This window comes from Notothenia rossii (assembly GCF_949606895.1).
Source record: "Notothenia rossii genome assembly, chromosome: 2".
NCBI classification, from domain to species: domain Eukaryota; kingdom Metazoa; phylum Chordata; class Actinopteri; order Perciformes; family Nototheniidae; genus Notothenia; species Notothenia rossii.
Genome location: NC_136904.1, coordinates 63,957,198 through 63,975,267, shown reverse-complemented (window position 1 = coordinate 63,975,267; position 18,070 = coordinate 63,957,198). Strand labels below are relative to the sequence as shown.

Sequence of the window (18,070 nt, the reverse complement as noted above, 5' to 3'; positions counted from 1 at the left end):
CCTTCGATTTTGATTGATCGTTTACTGAACATCGTCGTTTGCATCAACATGCATACTGTTTTTGTTGTACTCATACTGTCAATATGCAGATTGTGTTATATAGCTTTAGATAGAATGTTTTTTCTTCCTCTTTGCATAATTTGCATCCACAATCCTTTGCCAGTAGGTGTTTCCAGAGTCCTTGCGGTTTTCCAATTGTTCAACTAATTGGGAGCTACTGTAAGCTATTTGTATTTGCATTTTAGCACATTACTTCCTGCAGTGATTCAGAAAGTATTGTGTTTGGGCTGTTTATTGTGAAAGGGAGACCACTACTCAGAACCAGACATAATTCCATAGAGAAAGCAAGTCTTATAGGGAGCCAATTTAAATGCTAATGTCGTCTTTATTTTACATCCATTACAAATTTGTGCAATCAACTACTTCATTATGATAAGTTGTCTACAGCCACTTTAAATGCAATCAAATGTATATTTCTAAGTGCTTATAACTTAAAAAATATTTACGTACAAATGACTGTATATTGAATATATTTCTGTACCCAGTGTTGAACAGGACCCAAACCTTTGAGAGATGAAAAAGGACACATCTGCTTTAATCAACTGCCAAGTAGTCAAGTCTGCATTTGTGTCTGTTCATTTGTAAAACGTGGAATTCGGTTTCTTTTTAATGACCTAGGCGGATTTTGGCTTTTTTTCTCTTGCCAAGATACTTTTAGACACACTTTGAGGTATGCAAAACCTTAAAACTAGAACACTGATGGATGGCTTACGCTGCAAACTTCATCACCTTTTAACAAGAGAGTAAGTATATAAAACGTTATTTTGTATATTTTACATATCAGCAGAAACAGTGAGAGAGATGGCAGGAAGGGGGGAGACAGTCTCCCCCCACCTTTACAGACACTTTGTTTTAGAGAGAACCCCTCCCCCCTCTGTCTAGTGATAAGATGGCAGGAAGGGGGCAGGGCCAGGCTCTCTCTCACACACACACACACACACACACACACACACACACACACACACACACACTTGGGGGCGGGCCCACCTGTCAATTTTTATGCATACTAATGTGATTGAAACATTTTTTATTATACACCATAAAGCGCAACAGTGGGGGCTTTTCACACCTGTGAATACACATCAACCCCCTCCTATCGACGGATCTCACACCTACTTGGGATATCACACCCACTTGAGATCTCACACCTCGAACAAAGGGGAGGCGGGATTTAGCTCATTAGCATAAGTAGGGAGAGGTGTGACCTGTCGCAGCACCTGTCACTTTCTATGCATACTAATGTGATGGAAGCGGGATGAATAATATTACTAACGTTTGCATAGACATTTCTCTTTGACAATCCACTAGTGCAGTGTTTCTCAAACTTTTTCTTTTTTTTTCTGATATTAATTCACTACCCCCCCCCCCCCCCCCCTGCTGTAAATAATCAGCCAGAGCATTTTAAGCTTGGACTCAAATGCCTGGTTGATGTCACAAGACGACATTCCCAGCGTTGACCAATGGACGGAGAACTCGAAATGGCAGGGATGGAGTTCAGTCATTCAATATTGTGACATTCTAAAATTAAAACATTTGACGTCCTGCATTGTTGTACTTTTTCTTGTGTTTGTTACTGTAATAGGAGTGTTATCTATTGTACACACTGAGGTGTATGTGAAGAAGGAAGATTTGAGAAATCTGCTTAGAAATGTGAGATTAGCTATGACATGTGACATGTTTGAGTCTTGTGCAATATCTCATACAGTCGACCCCTAAAACAGTTCGCACAGTAAATGGAACCGTTTTTAAGCATTATTTTGTCCAACTAGTCTACATTGTGAATTTGATGTATGTCTAAACTGCTGACAGCTGAGTTAGGACAGAAAAACATGCAGGCCATAATCGCAATTTTTTTCTCCCGAGGGCCATATACAGACAGGCCTGGTGTCCTTGCGGGTGCGTTCTATTTACTTATGGTGCGTTCGCTTTACTTCTGGTTTATGAACTACCGCCCTCCACGGCTTTACGTACTTCACTTGTTTAATTTACACAATTTTTTGGGGGGGGCGGGGGGGGGGGGGGGTAAGCACAGTTAGTATATATTTATAAAACGGACAAGTCAAATTAAGCAATCTCATGTTTCTTAGCCGTGATATAATGAGCGTATATCCCGGGTATAATTGTAGTTACTTTTCACAAGTCAGTATCCCTCCCCGTCTGAGAAAAAATGGAAACAATCAAGGTTAACTTCGACCTCCGGGGTTGCCTTACTATGGAGGAGTGGATTGAGAAGTGCCACAATGCTGTCTGTCTAATATGTTCGCTAGCTGTTATTGTTGTTGCATAGCAACCACCTCGCACAATGTTTTGTGCAGAAGGCAACGGAGGGACTATTTTATTTTATTCCCAGGCTGATTTTTAGTCCCAGTCCGCCATTGAACGTAGCTATTATGTAAGGTGCTGGTATATATATACTAACTGTGCTTTCCCCCCCAAAAAGTTGTAAATTAAACAAGTGAAGTACATGTTATGTTATAAAGCCGTGGAGGGAGTTTATAAACCAAAGAGTAACCGCCCTTACTCTCTAATACACTCTAATAAGTATAGCGAACGCACCCGCAAGGACACCTGGGAGCAGACATTTCACGAGCGCACAGAAACAGGCTGAGTGCGAGGAGAAGGTTTTAAACTGGAACACAGGAAATCTGTAAACAGCAATGTATCTGAGTGCAAGCGTACTGTTTGAGCAGAAGCAGAGCAGATCTAAGTGCAAGCAGGCACTATTTGAGTGTGAGGACAGGGTTTGAGGGAAATAAATACATATTCTGAACGTGAAATCAATAAAGTATGCTCTCAAATTTAAAGACCACGCTCTTGAATAAAGATGGGGAATAACCCCCATAAATCCCATGCAAGTGTTTAGGTTTAAACTCAGGTTTCTAAGTGATCTAATTGGTTACATGACTTTTAACATGTACATTTTCCCATCGCTTTTTTGTTACAAATATCAAAACAGCATATGTTTGGAATGGATAACAAAATACATAAACAGCAGTATAACTGTGTTAACATTGTAAACTATACGTTTTTTAATCCACACCACCTAGTGGTTAAAGCACGTTATTACATGTTTAGAGTCATTGTAATGTAGATTGTGTTGCTTTTTAATGACTGTTTTTAAATGCCTTTTTCTTAATGTCTTTTTGTAAAGCACTTTGAATTGCCTTGTGTTGAAAGGTCATATATAAATGAACTTGCCTTGCCTAAGGTCTGCAGCATGTTTTGTTGAATGTGTTATATTTGATGAAAACAATTAAATATTAAGAGTACATACAAAATAGGGGGAAGGTCAATGATAGAAATATAGAATATACAATTTCAAGAAGATACTGTAAATGAGATCTACAATAAACAGTTATAACAAGATATTAATAGGAGCATGTGCAAAACATACAAACTAATTAACCGTTATTAACATTAAATAATACTTTAAGTTAGGTCTTCTTTGAAATAAGCAAAACGTTTTGGGGTTATCTCGATAAATATTAAGCCTGACAAAATGTCAGGATAGGAGGAAAACCAGGACCCAAATGCAGTTAAAAAAGACAAAAAGGTAGCAAAAGGCGAGCTTTATTAAAACAAGCCGATGACAGAAAAAACAAGATACCAATAAACACTAACAAACTGGGGAGCACATGAAACAGGAGAAACGGGAGCATGCAGGTAACATGGAAAGGAAAGACGACGATCAGACAAGGAGCACAGGGGAAGACAAGACTTAATACACAGCCGGGTAATCACAGGTGAAGACACAGCCGGGTAGGGGAGGCAGAAACACAAGGGCAACGGGTGAACACAATGAGAAAATCAGTGTGGTTTTAGTATTTGAATTACAATGACATTATTCTCAGAATTGCCATAGTTCTTGGTTTGTACCGCTGCTCTGCTCTGCACAGCTGAGTACTGGGGACCCACTGGGAGTCATGTGGAGAGACACACGTCACACCTGCAGCCATGATGCTCCAGCTCAACAGGGGTCGAGTCTTTCAGCCCCACCTGTAAGAAGAGAAACCAAATAAATACGTATTCAGTTTGCTTTGTATTATTTATTTTAGGGTACGATTTTGGTTTAATAACATTGTGCTATTTTAAGGAGTAAATACAAAGTCATATCTTTGTTCCTAGATGTTTTCTATACTTACAACTTCTTATGCAGACTGATATGAATTGATTTACTTTCATACTATGAACGAAGAAAAATAACTCTTTAACAACAGAACAGGAACAAAACACAACTGTGAACTCTGTGCAGCACACACAGACCAGTCAGTCCATTTCTGGGGAGTAGCTAGTAGCTACCTTGTGCTAGTTATATTAAAGTTGATGTTTTACTACTGGCTGTGTCTAACATATCTAAAATGAGCTAAATCCTCTGGAACATGTTGAACCAGACGGTAACTAAGACAGTAACACTCCATCCTGAACTCACTGTGGGGCCTGCCTTCATGGACCTGTAGCATAACACCCTGACACTAAAATACAAAGTATGTTCATTAAGAATGCACATACTGTCCCTCCTCTGTCTTTCAATGTAGTCAAACTTGTTGAAGAAAAACAATAAGTTAAACATTACAGAAATAAAAGCTTAATTACTCACCCTTTAATTGTAGACGTAACTTCACAAGTACAACTTGAAATATTTCTCCCGCTTGCTGCTGGGTGCAGGTGAAAGTAGGGCGACATTTCTGTTCACATCGCTGACATTTGTCACAGGTAAATCTTGTAGGTATCGCAACAAATATGATGTTGTCAAACAGCGACAAGCTGGACACTGGATTGACCAAATAACTACACACTCTTATGTATATTATACACGTTATTCAAAACCGACAGCCTGTGTGTTGTTTGCTAAACACTGCCATTGAAATACCACACTCAATTATCAAACTCCTGCCCCCAGAATATACATGTTAAAAGCCATGTAACCAATTAGATCACTTAGAAACCTGAGCTTGAACACTTTGTTGTGCACAACAATGGAGGCCACTTTTGGAGAGAGAGTTAGAGGAAGAGGTAAATGCAATATACTGTATGTTGTCTTCAGTACCATACAGTAACTATGTTCATGTCATCTTCACTCTTAGTAAAGTCATTTTTTCTGATACTGTTATGAGTATTGAGAATAAACCTATTTGTGTGTTTCCACATTGCATGTGTTCATTGATTCATAGTCCATATTTACAGCGTGCTACAAATGAAAATGCCTACAACTTTGACTTGAATGTCTTGTTTATTAATCAACTAATGGACAGTGATTCAATTCAGTTCATGTAAGCCTCCCACACACATTCCTCTTTGAGAGTCTAGTGATTATGGCCTGCATGTCTTTCTGTTCTAACTCAGCTGTCAGCTTCTTAGCAGTTTAGAAAAACATCAAATTCATAATGTAGACTAGTTGGACAAAATAATGCTTAACAACTGTTCCATTTACAGTGTGAACTGTTTTAGGGGTCGACTGTATGATATATCGTTAATAAATGTATCCTCGTCAGACTTCTGGGTTCCAGGATTGAACATTTACAGCATATTCTCGTGTCTTTTATTTTGAAATATGTTCTTTAACTTCCGGTCCACCGGACTGCTTTTCTTCATTCTTCATTACAAAACGGAAACTTGAATGAAGTTGTTATCAAAAACCAAAATCGGACCGTTTCTTTTATTAGGGTCCGTGTATGTTTTGTTAGTTGGATTTTTCGTTTAAACCAAAACCCATAAAACGAAAATACCAGACTTTTTTCGTTTTTGATTTAAAACAGAAAAAGGCTAGTATTTTCGTTTTTTTGTTATAACGAAAAATCAAATTAACAAAACGTACAGACTTTTTTTTATTAGTGTGAATGCTGTTTACAACATTCCACTATAGTACTTCGAATCTTTATTCCCCTTATTATTATTATTATTTCAGCCAATACTTTGGCTCTCCATAACTTCAGCTGACTTTCAGCTACAGAAACCATTCAAATATTAAACTATTCAGCCTTTTGAGCAATCGATGGGAAACTTTCAACTTTTTCAAAATATTTCATACTTTTTGAAATATTCAGCTTTTTAAACTCTTTTTTTAACATTGAAGTCAATGGGAGATGAAGTAAAATACTTTGACTCTCCATAACTTCAGCTTATTTTCAGCTACAGAAACCATTCAAATATTAAACTATTCAGCCTTTTCAGCAATTGATGGGAAACTTTCAACTTTTTCAAAATAATTTATACTTTTTGAAATATTCAGCTTTTTAAACTCTTTTTTTAACATTGAAGTCAATGGGAAGAGCCTTCAAATCAGCCAATAATTCAGCTCTCCATAACTTCAGCTTAATTTCAGCTACAGAAACCATTCACATATTAAACTATTCAGCCTTTTCAGCAATTGATGAGAAACGTTCAACTTTTTCAAAATATTTCATACTTTTTGAAATATTCAGCTTTTTAAACTCTTTTTTTAACATTGAAGTCAATGGGAGATGCCTTCAAATCCACTTTTCCTACACCTTGCGCCAAATGCTACTCCTTCCACATACTTTCAGCTACACACTTCATTCCCACTTTCAAATGATCACAAGACCTTCAGCTATTCACAATTAACTTTTCTTTTTGATATCTTTTAAACTTTTTTGAGATATTGAATTTAGTTTGGAGCTTGGTAGAGAGGCCTTTTTCAGATTTTAACATTGGAGTGGATGGAGCAGCTCGTTAAGTCTAGAGTGCTTTGATCTCAAAACAGAGTGCAGCAGTGCCTGAAATTCTCCCCCAAAAATATTTTAAACTTGCCATAATTCCCAAACCCTACACTCCTCAGACATACAGTATGTTTTCATGAAAAACGTAGGAAAACCTCTCGTAAGTTGGAAAATAAAAAAAAAATAAGAAAAGATATTAAACAAAAGGCCTCTTGAGTGCATGAAGAGAGAGAAAATCCAGCTAGCTCCCAATTGATTGTTAAATTGTTCCGGATCTTTCTTCAGAGCAGGGAGAAGTACACTTTAGATAAACTGCTCCCATCTCCACATTTTACACACAACACCCAAAAATTGTCAGATATAATCCCCAATGCATGCAGTTGGTTGTCATGGTGTTGCTGGGCAGATTGGAGCCACACACGCAGACACGCGCACACACACACACACACACACACACACACACACACACACACACACACACACACACACACACACACACACACACACACACACACACACACACACACACACACACACACACACACACACACACACACTCTCTCTCTCTCTCTCTCTCTCTCTCTCTCTCACACACAGACACACACACACTCTCTCTCTCACACAAAGACACACACACTCTCTCTCTCACACAGACACACACCGATGATGATGAATGATCAAGAGAAGAGAGAGAGGGCGATCAAGAGAAGAGAAAGAGAAGAGAGAGGTCGATCAAGAGAAGAGAGAGAGAAGAGAGAGGGCGATCAAGAGAAGAGAGAGAGGGCGATCAAGAGAAGAGAGAGAGTAATGTAACCTTCTAATGTAATGTATAACTCCTATGAAAATGTTCAAAAAGTGCTCAAACTTCACATGTGTGCTAACAGTCCAGCCGTGAAGACATCTACGGGAAGGTTTTGAGATTTCTTCAAATGCCGTTGCCATGGCAACACAATGCTCACCATGAAACACGGTTTTCTCATAACATAAAATGCTCGAAATGGCCCAAAACTTCACAGGTTTGGTAACGATGCAGCCATCAACACATCTAAGCGTATTATGGGGTGTATCAAATGCCGCTGCCATGGCGACAGATAATTCACCATCAAGTTAGTTCAAAAGTTTGCAGTTCAAATATTCTGCTGCTTTCCCAAGCCTTTTTACTTTTTTTTCTCATCTTAATACACATTCTTTCACTACTACTTACATCTGATATTTAACTCCTTCAGCCTATTTTCAGCTGCAGAAACCATTCAACTATTACATTATTCAGCTATTTCAGGACATCAAGGCTATACATGTTGTTGTTTACAGGGCTCGACATTAAGGGCTGCCCGGGGCCATCTGGTATTTAGCTCGGGCAATGAAGCCTCACCTGCTGGTTGCCCGATCGGGCAATCTATTATGCCAGTATCATGCAGCTCGCGGATCCAGTAATGAGTGACCCGACAGTAAAACTAAACATATCTATAAGTAGTTACGGTAGTTTGAGAGGTAATTAAAATAGCTACGTGTGATATTCTAACCTGAGGTGTGTGTTTTGTCCGCTCACCGCTGCATGTGATCATGCAGAACTGCGTGTCGACTCATCAGCAGCAGCTGATCTCTCTCTCCCGTCAGATTAGACTTCACTCGCGTTTATGTCCATATTGATCAGATCTAGCTAGTTCTAGCTAATGATAGGACTACCTGCTTATTAAAAGACACCTAAACAATAAGTGTCGCTATGCAACTGGGTGAGGGCAGCATTATGCATTTGTTTACATGCCCACCGGAACCCCGAGGCATTACCAGCAGATCAACGCACAATCAACCCATACAGGACATCTCTTTCTCCACATTAAGTGTTAGACATTAGAATTGACTATTCTTGTCTGTCACATAAGTGGCGTAACTGAAGCGGTATTGTGCTAAAGGGAAATTATTGTGACCGAAGAGATTTAGATTTTGCAAGCCAACGGGAACTCGGTTATGGCTAGAAAGGATCCGTCTTGTGTAAAATTCTCGCGAGAGTTTGGCTGAATGTCACGTGGCTGAATGTTTACGTTTGGCAGGCAGCCTTTCAGTTACGATCGTTAACATCAGTTGGCCACAGCAAATGATGGTGAGAAGCTAAACTATCTATTAATTATGTCAATGACAGGGAGTGTGATTGTTGAAATAGGGTGTTAGCGGTCTTGTTGGTGTTCAAAGAAGAATGACAACACTGTAGATCACCAACACTATGGTTTATTTTTTATTCACAGGCAAGTCAACGTTGTCGCAGTAAAAGTCCCAAGATAGCTCCTGGTGCAATACAATGTTCCCTTGCAGTGTTTTACTATTAAGTCTGATGTTTCTCTATTAATATTGCTGCTGCATTAATGTGTATGTTGCATCATGTTACTGCTGTAGATGTGTTTCCGAGCCGCTCCGATTACAACGAGAGTTACAACGAGAACGTCACGTCATATTTACACTAGACGGATCCTTTCTAGCCATAACCCGGGAACTCTGACGTCGCCATTTTGTATGCTTCGCGGATGCGCTCGGCTCCTCTCGACTGCTGCTCGGGTCTGCTCGGTCAGCTTCCGGATGAGGAGGCATTCGTTCGACCAACTTACAGTAGATAACATTACAAACATTTTTAACAGGGGCCATAATAGTGTAAATAATGTTTGTTTTGGCAGTTACAACCGAATGTAATGTTTTCTACTTTTTTACATCTCATGAAGGCATTTGCCTTCATCAGATGGAAAGTGTCTTGACCAACAACTTAAGTATTTCTTATAGCTATGCAGGGCATGCAAGCGAGCAAAGACAAACAAGAACAGACAAACAAGTGAAATGAAGAATAAAATTGAAATTATACAATATAATATTGTGCTGGTTCATCTTATAATTCAGTCTAGAGAATGCACCAGACGGCATAGATCTAAGACCTGCAAAAATCGAAATGCTCTAGAGCAGAGGTGCCCAGTACGTCGACCGCGGTCGAATACTGGTAGATCGCGAGTCATTCATAAATTAAAAAAAATCCAGCTCCGTTAAAATAGACAAAACAGGTTTTGATCCCTCCTCCTTTGGCCTCCCTGCCACTTAATTCAGGAGTTGACTTGATTGACAGAAAAAGCGACCTATTGCTTTCCAGTCTGTTAACACAGAATGCAAAGCGATACAAAATCAGTCAAGTGCCGGGAGAGACAAACAACAAAATGAGTGCGGGAACGAGCAAAAAGCTAAAGACATACCACTTCCACACAGAATGGGAGGGAGAATCTTTTTTTGTGATGTCACATTCAAAGGTTATTTGCCTTATTTGTAAAGCAAGCGTCGCTCTGCCAAAGAAAGGTAACGTGGAGAGGCATTATCGGAGTGTTCACAAGGCATATGACAGCGACTTCCCTCCGAGTAGCGAGTTGAGAAAGAGAAAGGTCATGTATTATTGCTACACAAACATTATCTCTTAGTCTTAGTGTCGCCAACTCGTTTCTAACATGCAAAAAGACAAACAAATGCGTCTATGGTCGGTGTATTTTCTATCTTTCCAATCCAGAAGAGATCTCTCTCTCCCCCGTCTGTTTGCAAGGGGGCGGGGCAGTTTACACACACGCATCTGCTACATGCAGCAACACACGGAGGAGATGGTGGAGAGAAGCGCTCCAAGGTGTGGTTACATGTTACCCGTCTTGAGGTGGACAATGCTCGTCACCAAAATGGTTTAGCATGTAAGGGCGGTAACACGAGCAATTTGTCTAAACATTTAGCAAAAGTGCACCACATTCAGACGGAGGAATGCACCGGGTTCGACTGTCTTTCGAGTAGCTCTGTAGCCCCATCCACGAGTAACGTTTCCACGTCAGGTGTTATGTATGCTAGCAGCAACACACGGAGTTAACTACATTATACAAACATGGGTTAATGATTAGAGGTAACTGAGTTATTTATTTTGTTAAAGTTTCAGCTATTCTGTTTCCAGTTCTGTCATCAGATTATTTAATAAGATTTGTTAAAACATTGTGGTTTCTTTTGATGTGAAATATTATTTATTTAATTCAAATAAAAAGCAATGTTAATTTTGTTCACAATTTGTTAAGTTAATTTAATAATATATGTATTTTTGAATCAAGTATTCATCTTTATTGTCTTCATTGTTAGTTTCCACATGCCTAAAACAACCTCAAACTAAATCTAAAAGTTGATGGCTAAATAAGAGCGTTTGAGAAATTGTGCAAGGCACACAGTAGTAGTCCGAATAGTCGATTAATCGTTTCATTAATCTATAGATTAATCGATAATCAAATTAGTCGTTTGTTGCAGCCCTATTGTAGTTATCCCATGTAAAAATAAAACGTGTTATTCAGCAACCCTTGCAATTTGGGTTTTTATTTTTGGTTGGTAGACCTCGGTTAGCTGGTCATTTCAAAAGTAGCTCACCAGCCAAAAAAGTGTGGGCACCCCTGCTCTAGAGGGAGGACCCCCAAACCCTTTGTGGCATTTCGTCCGCACGCATTTTTCAGGGCAATCTCTATTGGGCTCAGGGCCAACTGTAAATTAGCTTAGATGGCCCACAGGGCCATCTCCCAAAATCCTTAATGTCATGCACTGTGTTTATACCTTTTTTTAAACCTTTTCTTTGAAATATTAAGCTTTTTCTGCATTTTTTTAGCTAAAAGCAGCTACCATTCAGCTAATAACATATTCAGCTTTTTCTGCATTTTCAGCTAAATTCAGCCATAAATTAGACCCTCCAGAAAAACGCGGGCAAAAATCCTTGATTATGCGGGCTAAATTCCTTGATTATGCGGGCTAAAATCCTTGATTATGCGATTAAACATGCGGGGGTTTTATGTGATTTTATGCGGTGAAATTGCGGGAAGTTGCAAAATATGTGGGAAGTTGCGAAATATGCGGAAAGTTGCGAAAGTTGCGAAATATGCTAAATATGCGGGGGAAAAGAATAACAATTTTTTTAAATATTGGGCTGTCTTATTTATTCTCTCTCACACACAACCTGCCACTAATGTTAAACCCCTTTACTATTCAATTAAACACATTCAATGTCTATTTATTGTAAAAGCAATTGGGCTATTTTAATCTCACACACACACCCCCCCCCCCCCCCCCCCACCACACACACACACACACACACACACACACACACACACACACACACACACACACACACACACACACACACACACACACACACACACACACACTTCTCCGCCTCATTCTGTTTTCATTTACTCGTTCGTTATCTGACCAGCTTCAATCTTGTAGGGTACTCACTTCGTTTCTTGTAGCCCTCGAAAGGGTTTTGGAGGTTGATGCCTCGGTGAACGTGAGTTGAATGGCTTTCTTGTCCGCAGCAGCAGAAAGCATTTTCAAATGTTTGAATGAATCAAAGTGGGTCGCCACCGTCGATTTTCTCTTATGCTCCTCCAACACACAGTTGCACGGGGTGCAGAATAGTTTCCCCCCACTTTTTGCCCGGTCTTTAGTAGAAATGTTCGTCGGTAAATGAGATGGATTAGATTTTTTCATCTTGGTGTTTTCTCTATCGTGTGAGCTCCACTCGTTCACTCTATACACAAGTTATTGAGCCGTTTCCGCTCTACATCCTGAACTCCTCCCTTCGATGCAATGCACTTCCGTTTTGGCAGACTGGGTTTGTTTTGCTAGCTAGCTCCGTTGTGCCGACAAAGCACTGATATCGCAGAGACAAAGAGGATATAACAATTACAACATGAAGAAAAGTGGTTCGGGAACTACGTGTGCGGTAGTTGGTTGCAATCACTCGAGAAAGCACCTGAACGAGTGGTTAGATAGAGAGTGCTACGACCACAAACCAGCACCCAGCACCCAGCCATGTTGTTCATTAAATACAGATAAACACAACAAATACTGCATGCATTGTATTTTTTAATATTATATATGAATATTTTCATATTGATGTAATTGTGTGGGCTGCTTTTATATTTTAATTTGTAATACCTGTTAGGATTAAACATGTGATCTTTCTTGTTGAAGCCATTTCTTTAGTTTCCTCTAAACAATTCATTCATTCAGTGTTATTTATGTACAGTATGAGCTTAATATGAATGATGAACTGTGTTAAAAGAAATTGTAGCACTCTAAGGAACATATGAAATGCAATAATGCAATAACAGTGCAATAATGAAATTAAATTACATTAAACTTTATTTTCACTCAAACAGTACAGGCACATATGATATATTGGACAGCATAAAGAGATCATGTAAATTGTGCATTATGTAAACAACAGACAACTGTTGGCTCCTGTGGGCATGACCTAAATAAGGCAGTTTATTTTGGTTTTAAAATGCTGAGATATTTACTGCAGAACTGTAACCTTCCCTCAACAAAATCGTCAACAATTTTCGGGAGCATGTGGGCAAAGTAGAATGTGCGCAGCCTTATGATATGCCTTCAGACTGTCCATTGCTTTTCCATCTATTGCCATGGATTGAACGAAGTAGGAGCAAATTTTGCTGTACGTTATGCTGGGCCACGTCGTCATGTTATCCTCCCAGTTTTGCACTGAATTCGGGTGGGGGAGAGTAACGCCATCTCCAGTCAAAGAAGTAGAATCGTGTTCCCAAGCTAGCATCACTGTTAGCATCGAAATCGCTGTGTTTACACCAGTGCCCGTCTGACTGTTTACACCGGTTTACACCGACAGACGCTGTGCAAAAGACTTCCGGCGGAAATGAAGTGCATTTGTGTAGGGTTATGGCGCTACCCGTGGTTTGTCGCATAAACTTGTCTATACAGTGTTGTTTACATTCTGTGATGCGCGAGCTGATGACGTCACGTCAAGACGAGTTAACTTTTTTTTCCCTCAACTTTGTGTGGAAAAATGCGGGGATTATGCGGCCTTTTGATAAATATGCGGCCTTTTAAAAATCTGCGCCATTTTGCTGATTATGCTGTAAATTCTGCGATCGCAGAATCGCGTTTTTCTGGAGGGTCTAATAAATGTTCACAGTTTACAGCATTCGCACGCATTTTCTGCTGGAAATGCATTTTCTAGTTATGTTTTCTCGTTATCCGTCTTTGGGTTCAGACAACAAAAACGGAAAAACGGCTTTGGTTTTCCGTTTTTTCGTTTTAAATCAAAAACGAAAAATGGCTGGTATTTCCGTTTTTTGGCTTTTGGTTTAAACGAAAAATCAAACTGACAAAACGTACACGGACCGTCTGACTGCACGGGAGAGTTGCCACGTCAATTCTGAAGAACTCTACCCCAGACCCATGTATTTAGCTAGTTCAGAGAGAATAATCAACATGCTGCATAACAAGATAGAATGATAACACCTCTATCAGCTGACGCCAACAGGCAGGAACGGGGAGACAGAACACTGAGAGCACAGCAGCCAAGGTTACAGGTGCGTGTGCTCAGTCAGGACAGGTTGAACTGATAAACTGGGTCAAAGTTATGGACCTTGGAAAATATTTCCCCAATACATGGGACTTATATAGCACTTTTCAGGAAACTCAAAGAAGCTTAATCTATTGATCTATTATGGATCTATTACTTGATTGTCAAACCACAGGTGCGCTCCAGCCGAGCCGAGTGTAACGCGTTAAAAAGTTATAAAGTAACGCGTCACTGTAATAATATTACTTCCGGTGGTAACAGAGCAGTGTAACGCGTTACTTTTATAATTCTGTAATCACACTACAGTTACTAACATTGCCCCGACAAGCGTTACTTCGTTACTTTTATAAAATAATCACACTCACTGACAGACAAGAGGGGTTTCCACCGCCAGGTTTGTATACATGTAGGCCTACTAAATCTGCACGATTTGCCCGTCCACATCTCCACGTGCAGTGCTGCATAAACATGGCTGAGTCTTTTCATCTGTAAACTTCCTCAACGGGGCCGCTCGCTCTCTTTTCTTGATTGCCCTCTCACGGGTGAACAGTTCAATGTCCCGCTTCATTGTAGGAATTCTGTCATGTCTCTACCACTTTAGTTTGACCATCTCCGTTACTAAGTTATGGAAAACTAAATAAATAAGTAATTAAATACCTTACTGTTACTGCGCTCATAAAGAATGATAAGAATAAGAATAATGCGTCTTGAACTGGTTTAATTAATTAGTGTCTTTACGTTTCACAGACTGTTAGCTTGTTGTGGTAGGCTGGTAGCAGTGTTGGGTGTAACGCGTTACAAAAGTAACGGAGTTACAGTAATATATTACTTTTTGCTGTAACGAAGTAATGTAACGCATTACTAATGAAATGTGGGTAATATATTACCTGTTACAATGCTCAGTAACGCAGTTACAACACATTTTAACCCGAAATTAAATGGTGTTTTGTTTTTTAAGAATGTACTAACATAGCGAGACATTGCGACACCGGACAAATTGTGCGGGTAGATTAGTAAACCTGGTGTTTACCCTTCAGGCTTCGCGTTGAGATCTTCGGGGAAGTTGAACGTTATGCAACCATTCAAAAAAGAGAACGTAGCGAAAAATACTAACAACAAATTGCGTCAGGTGCGCGTGACCTGCTCCGCTGCGCGTGCATCATTTCCAAAGTGCTTCCACAGCAGTGATACACATCTGATCTGTGGATAATCATTTATACGAAAATGGTTAAAGCAACCATCACTAAACGCCAGCAACACTGCATCTACTGCAGACAGTAGCAACAGGTCAGATGCGGACATCACGTTACCCTCCGTTGTGGACACTAGCTTACTCCCGCCTGACTCGCCGGGCCCGGAGCAGCAGTCTTCGTCGCCCGAAACTACGCCGCCCCTCTGCGGCCCGCAGGTGCCAGGTATATCGAAACAACTACCCGCCTGTACAGTGGGGTAAGGCGGTCATTTTGCAGCTTGTGGTATAAAAATAGACAATGGCTAGAATATTCATGTGAAAATAGTACCATATTCTGACATGCCTGTACAAATGTTGGGTCAAAAATAATGCATACAATAGCACAGATGCCTTCACCACGAATGGCTACAAAAATATCTCATATCCCAAGCTTATTATAAACGAGCTGATGTTGCAGCTGAAATGTTCTCCAGGTCACAAAGTCAACCTCACATGATGATGTGATACCAGTTTTCAAGAGCAGTAAATATTCTCTTCCCAGCGTATATGATGGGAGCAAGGTGATGATGTAGTAGGCTACATGGTTTTAATAATACTTTTGCCTTTCAATGTTTGCCATTTCAAATCATTAGCATGGTTTAAATCATATTTGCCCTCATTTACAATATGTTAACCTTCATTATAGTCCTTGACAGCGGTCTGTAGGCTACTGCTGTATTAACAACGTGTCACATGTTAAGAATTTACAATCAGAATCGAGTATTCAACCAAGCCCTGTAATACAAGTTGTTAGTAGCCTTAAGGGCCTACACAGTTGTTATGCTATACCACATTGCCCTTCACTGGATGCATAATGAGCTGCACTAAACTACATTTTAGCATTTAAAATACCTAGCTATTCTTTTGCGGTTATTTTGGTGAAAGTTACTAAAAAGTAACTAAAGTAGTGTAACTCATTACATTTCAGAGACAGTAATATTGTAATGTAACTTATTACTTTCAAAAGAGAGTAATAAGTAATATGTAATATATTACATTTTGGAAGTAACTTGCCCAACACTGGCTGGTAGCCTATTTTATTAAAGAGCATATCAAAAGAAAGACTTGTGTTATGTCTTCCTTAATGCAATAGTAATTGGGGGTGCAAGTGGAGTCTCGCAGAGGCAAAACTGTGGCGCGCTTACACTGTAGGTGCGCCGCAGTCTGCGTGATCTGCCTGTAGGGAGGGGCGGGCCGGCCCTGAGAGTAAAGTAACGAGTAAAGTAACGAGTAAAGTAACGAGTTACTTTATGTAGACAGTAACGAAGTAGTGTAATACATTACTTTTTTAAAAAGTAATATGTAATGTAATATATTACTTTTTTTTAGTAACGACCCCATCTCTGCGCTCCAGTACTTAAACACATAGCCCCCAGTGCTGAAAGAAGAATTCAGATGCAGTTAAAGTACACATACATTATTGTTAAAATACTACAAGTAAAAGTCCTGCATTCAAAATGTTACTTAAGTATAAGTACACAAGTATTATCATCAACATGTACATAAAGTATACAAAGTAAAAGTGATCGTTGTGCAGAAAAATGCCTTTATGTGTGTATTTAATTATATTTATGTGACATTTCTAGATAATATTGTCGCAGTATTTTCGTGACTTTCTCTAAAATGTTTAGATAATTTGACTCTTGTTTGTGACTTAAAGTGTAAGGGAAACTTCTGCAGTAGGGGTGTAATGGTTCACAGAAGTCACAGTTCGGTTCGTACCACGGTTTGGGGGTCACGGTTCGGTACGAGTTCGGTACAACAAGAAAAAGCAAAAAAAAGTCCCAAATGCATAATTCCAGGTTTGTTGTTATTTACGTTTGAACAGTAGTGCAAGTTTCGGTTTAAAAATAAGGAACTCCGACATTTTGAATAATTAACTGTATTAAACAGTTAAAAACAAACCACAAACAGTACCACACACACTCAGATGGCCATATTATCTATAATGGCTAATGTCAAACAAAAAGGTTTCATCAAGCTGTAAAACAAAAAAGAATGTCTTGAAATTACATCATAAATAATAAGAAAGTGTTTCAAGAGCGCAAAGTCGTTGAAAAACATATGCCAAAAGCTTCCGTTATTTATTTTGGTCTCTCGGCTTTCATGTCTATTGGCTTCTTAAAAACAGCCGGGAGAAGCAGTTGAACTGCTGTTGTCTTTTGCCGTGCTCCAGTGATTGGCAAAATTGGGTGATTCCTTCTGATATGATGTGTAGCATGTTTGGCGTGTGTTACCATTAGCATACCGCACCGCTATCGAACAACGCCGACACACCGTCCTCGTCCGATCCACCACTCGCACACTTCATCGTTATTGTAGTCCACAGGGAACCCGAATTGTTCCCACACAGCTGATTTAAAAGAAGAAGGTTGGTAATAATGGCAGTTTGACACTGAAGCTTCGAACGGAGCTTCAACCCTGGACTTCCTATTCCATAGAAGCAGTGCTTCGAAGCTTGCTTCAAATCAGGTGACATATGACGTCAGAAGCAGCAACTGCTTCAAATCATGTGACATGTGACGTCCGAACCAGCAACTGCTTCATTTCCTGAATGGATCACTTGACTGGTTCACGGTCCATTCACGCGATTCAATGCACTGCCTCGTCTCGATTCTGACAGGTGACAGGTTGAAACAGTTTCGAATTTGAGCGCTTCCACACTTAATGACCGCTCTAAACAATGCGCAATGTGTGGGTTGAGTTGTTGTTGGTATTGCA

At 39.7% G+C, this 18,070-nt stretch overlaps 2 protein-coding genes across 3 annotated transcripts in view; one reads left to right on the top strand and one right to left on the bottom strand.

The window, feature by feature from the left end:
• LOC307028820 (uncharacterized protein) overlaps positions 1 to 14,695 on the bottom strand; it is a 75,092-nt gene extending 60,397 nt beyond the window's left edge. The window contains exon 1 of one of the 2 annotated variants that reach the window (XR_013805114.1): positions 12,006 to 14,290. Coding sequence is in view for 1 of the 2 variants with exons in the window: in XM_079664165.1 (XP_079520291.1) it covers positions 14,484 to 14,524 (41 nt within the window). In the remaining variant the exon portion in view is untranslated. Of the gene's footprint in view, positions 1 to 12,005; positions 14,291 to 14,483 lie in introns of those variants that run through there. The other variant, XM_079664165.1, reaches the window with a different exon arrangement.
• Positions 1 to 18,070, top strand: part of LOC307028815 (uncharacterized protein) — a 226,970-nt gene that overhangs the window by 141,808 nt on the left and 67,092 nt on the right. The window lies entirely within an intron of this gene.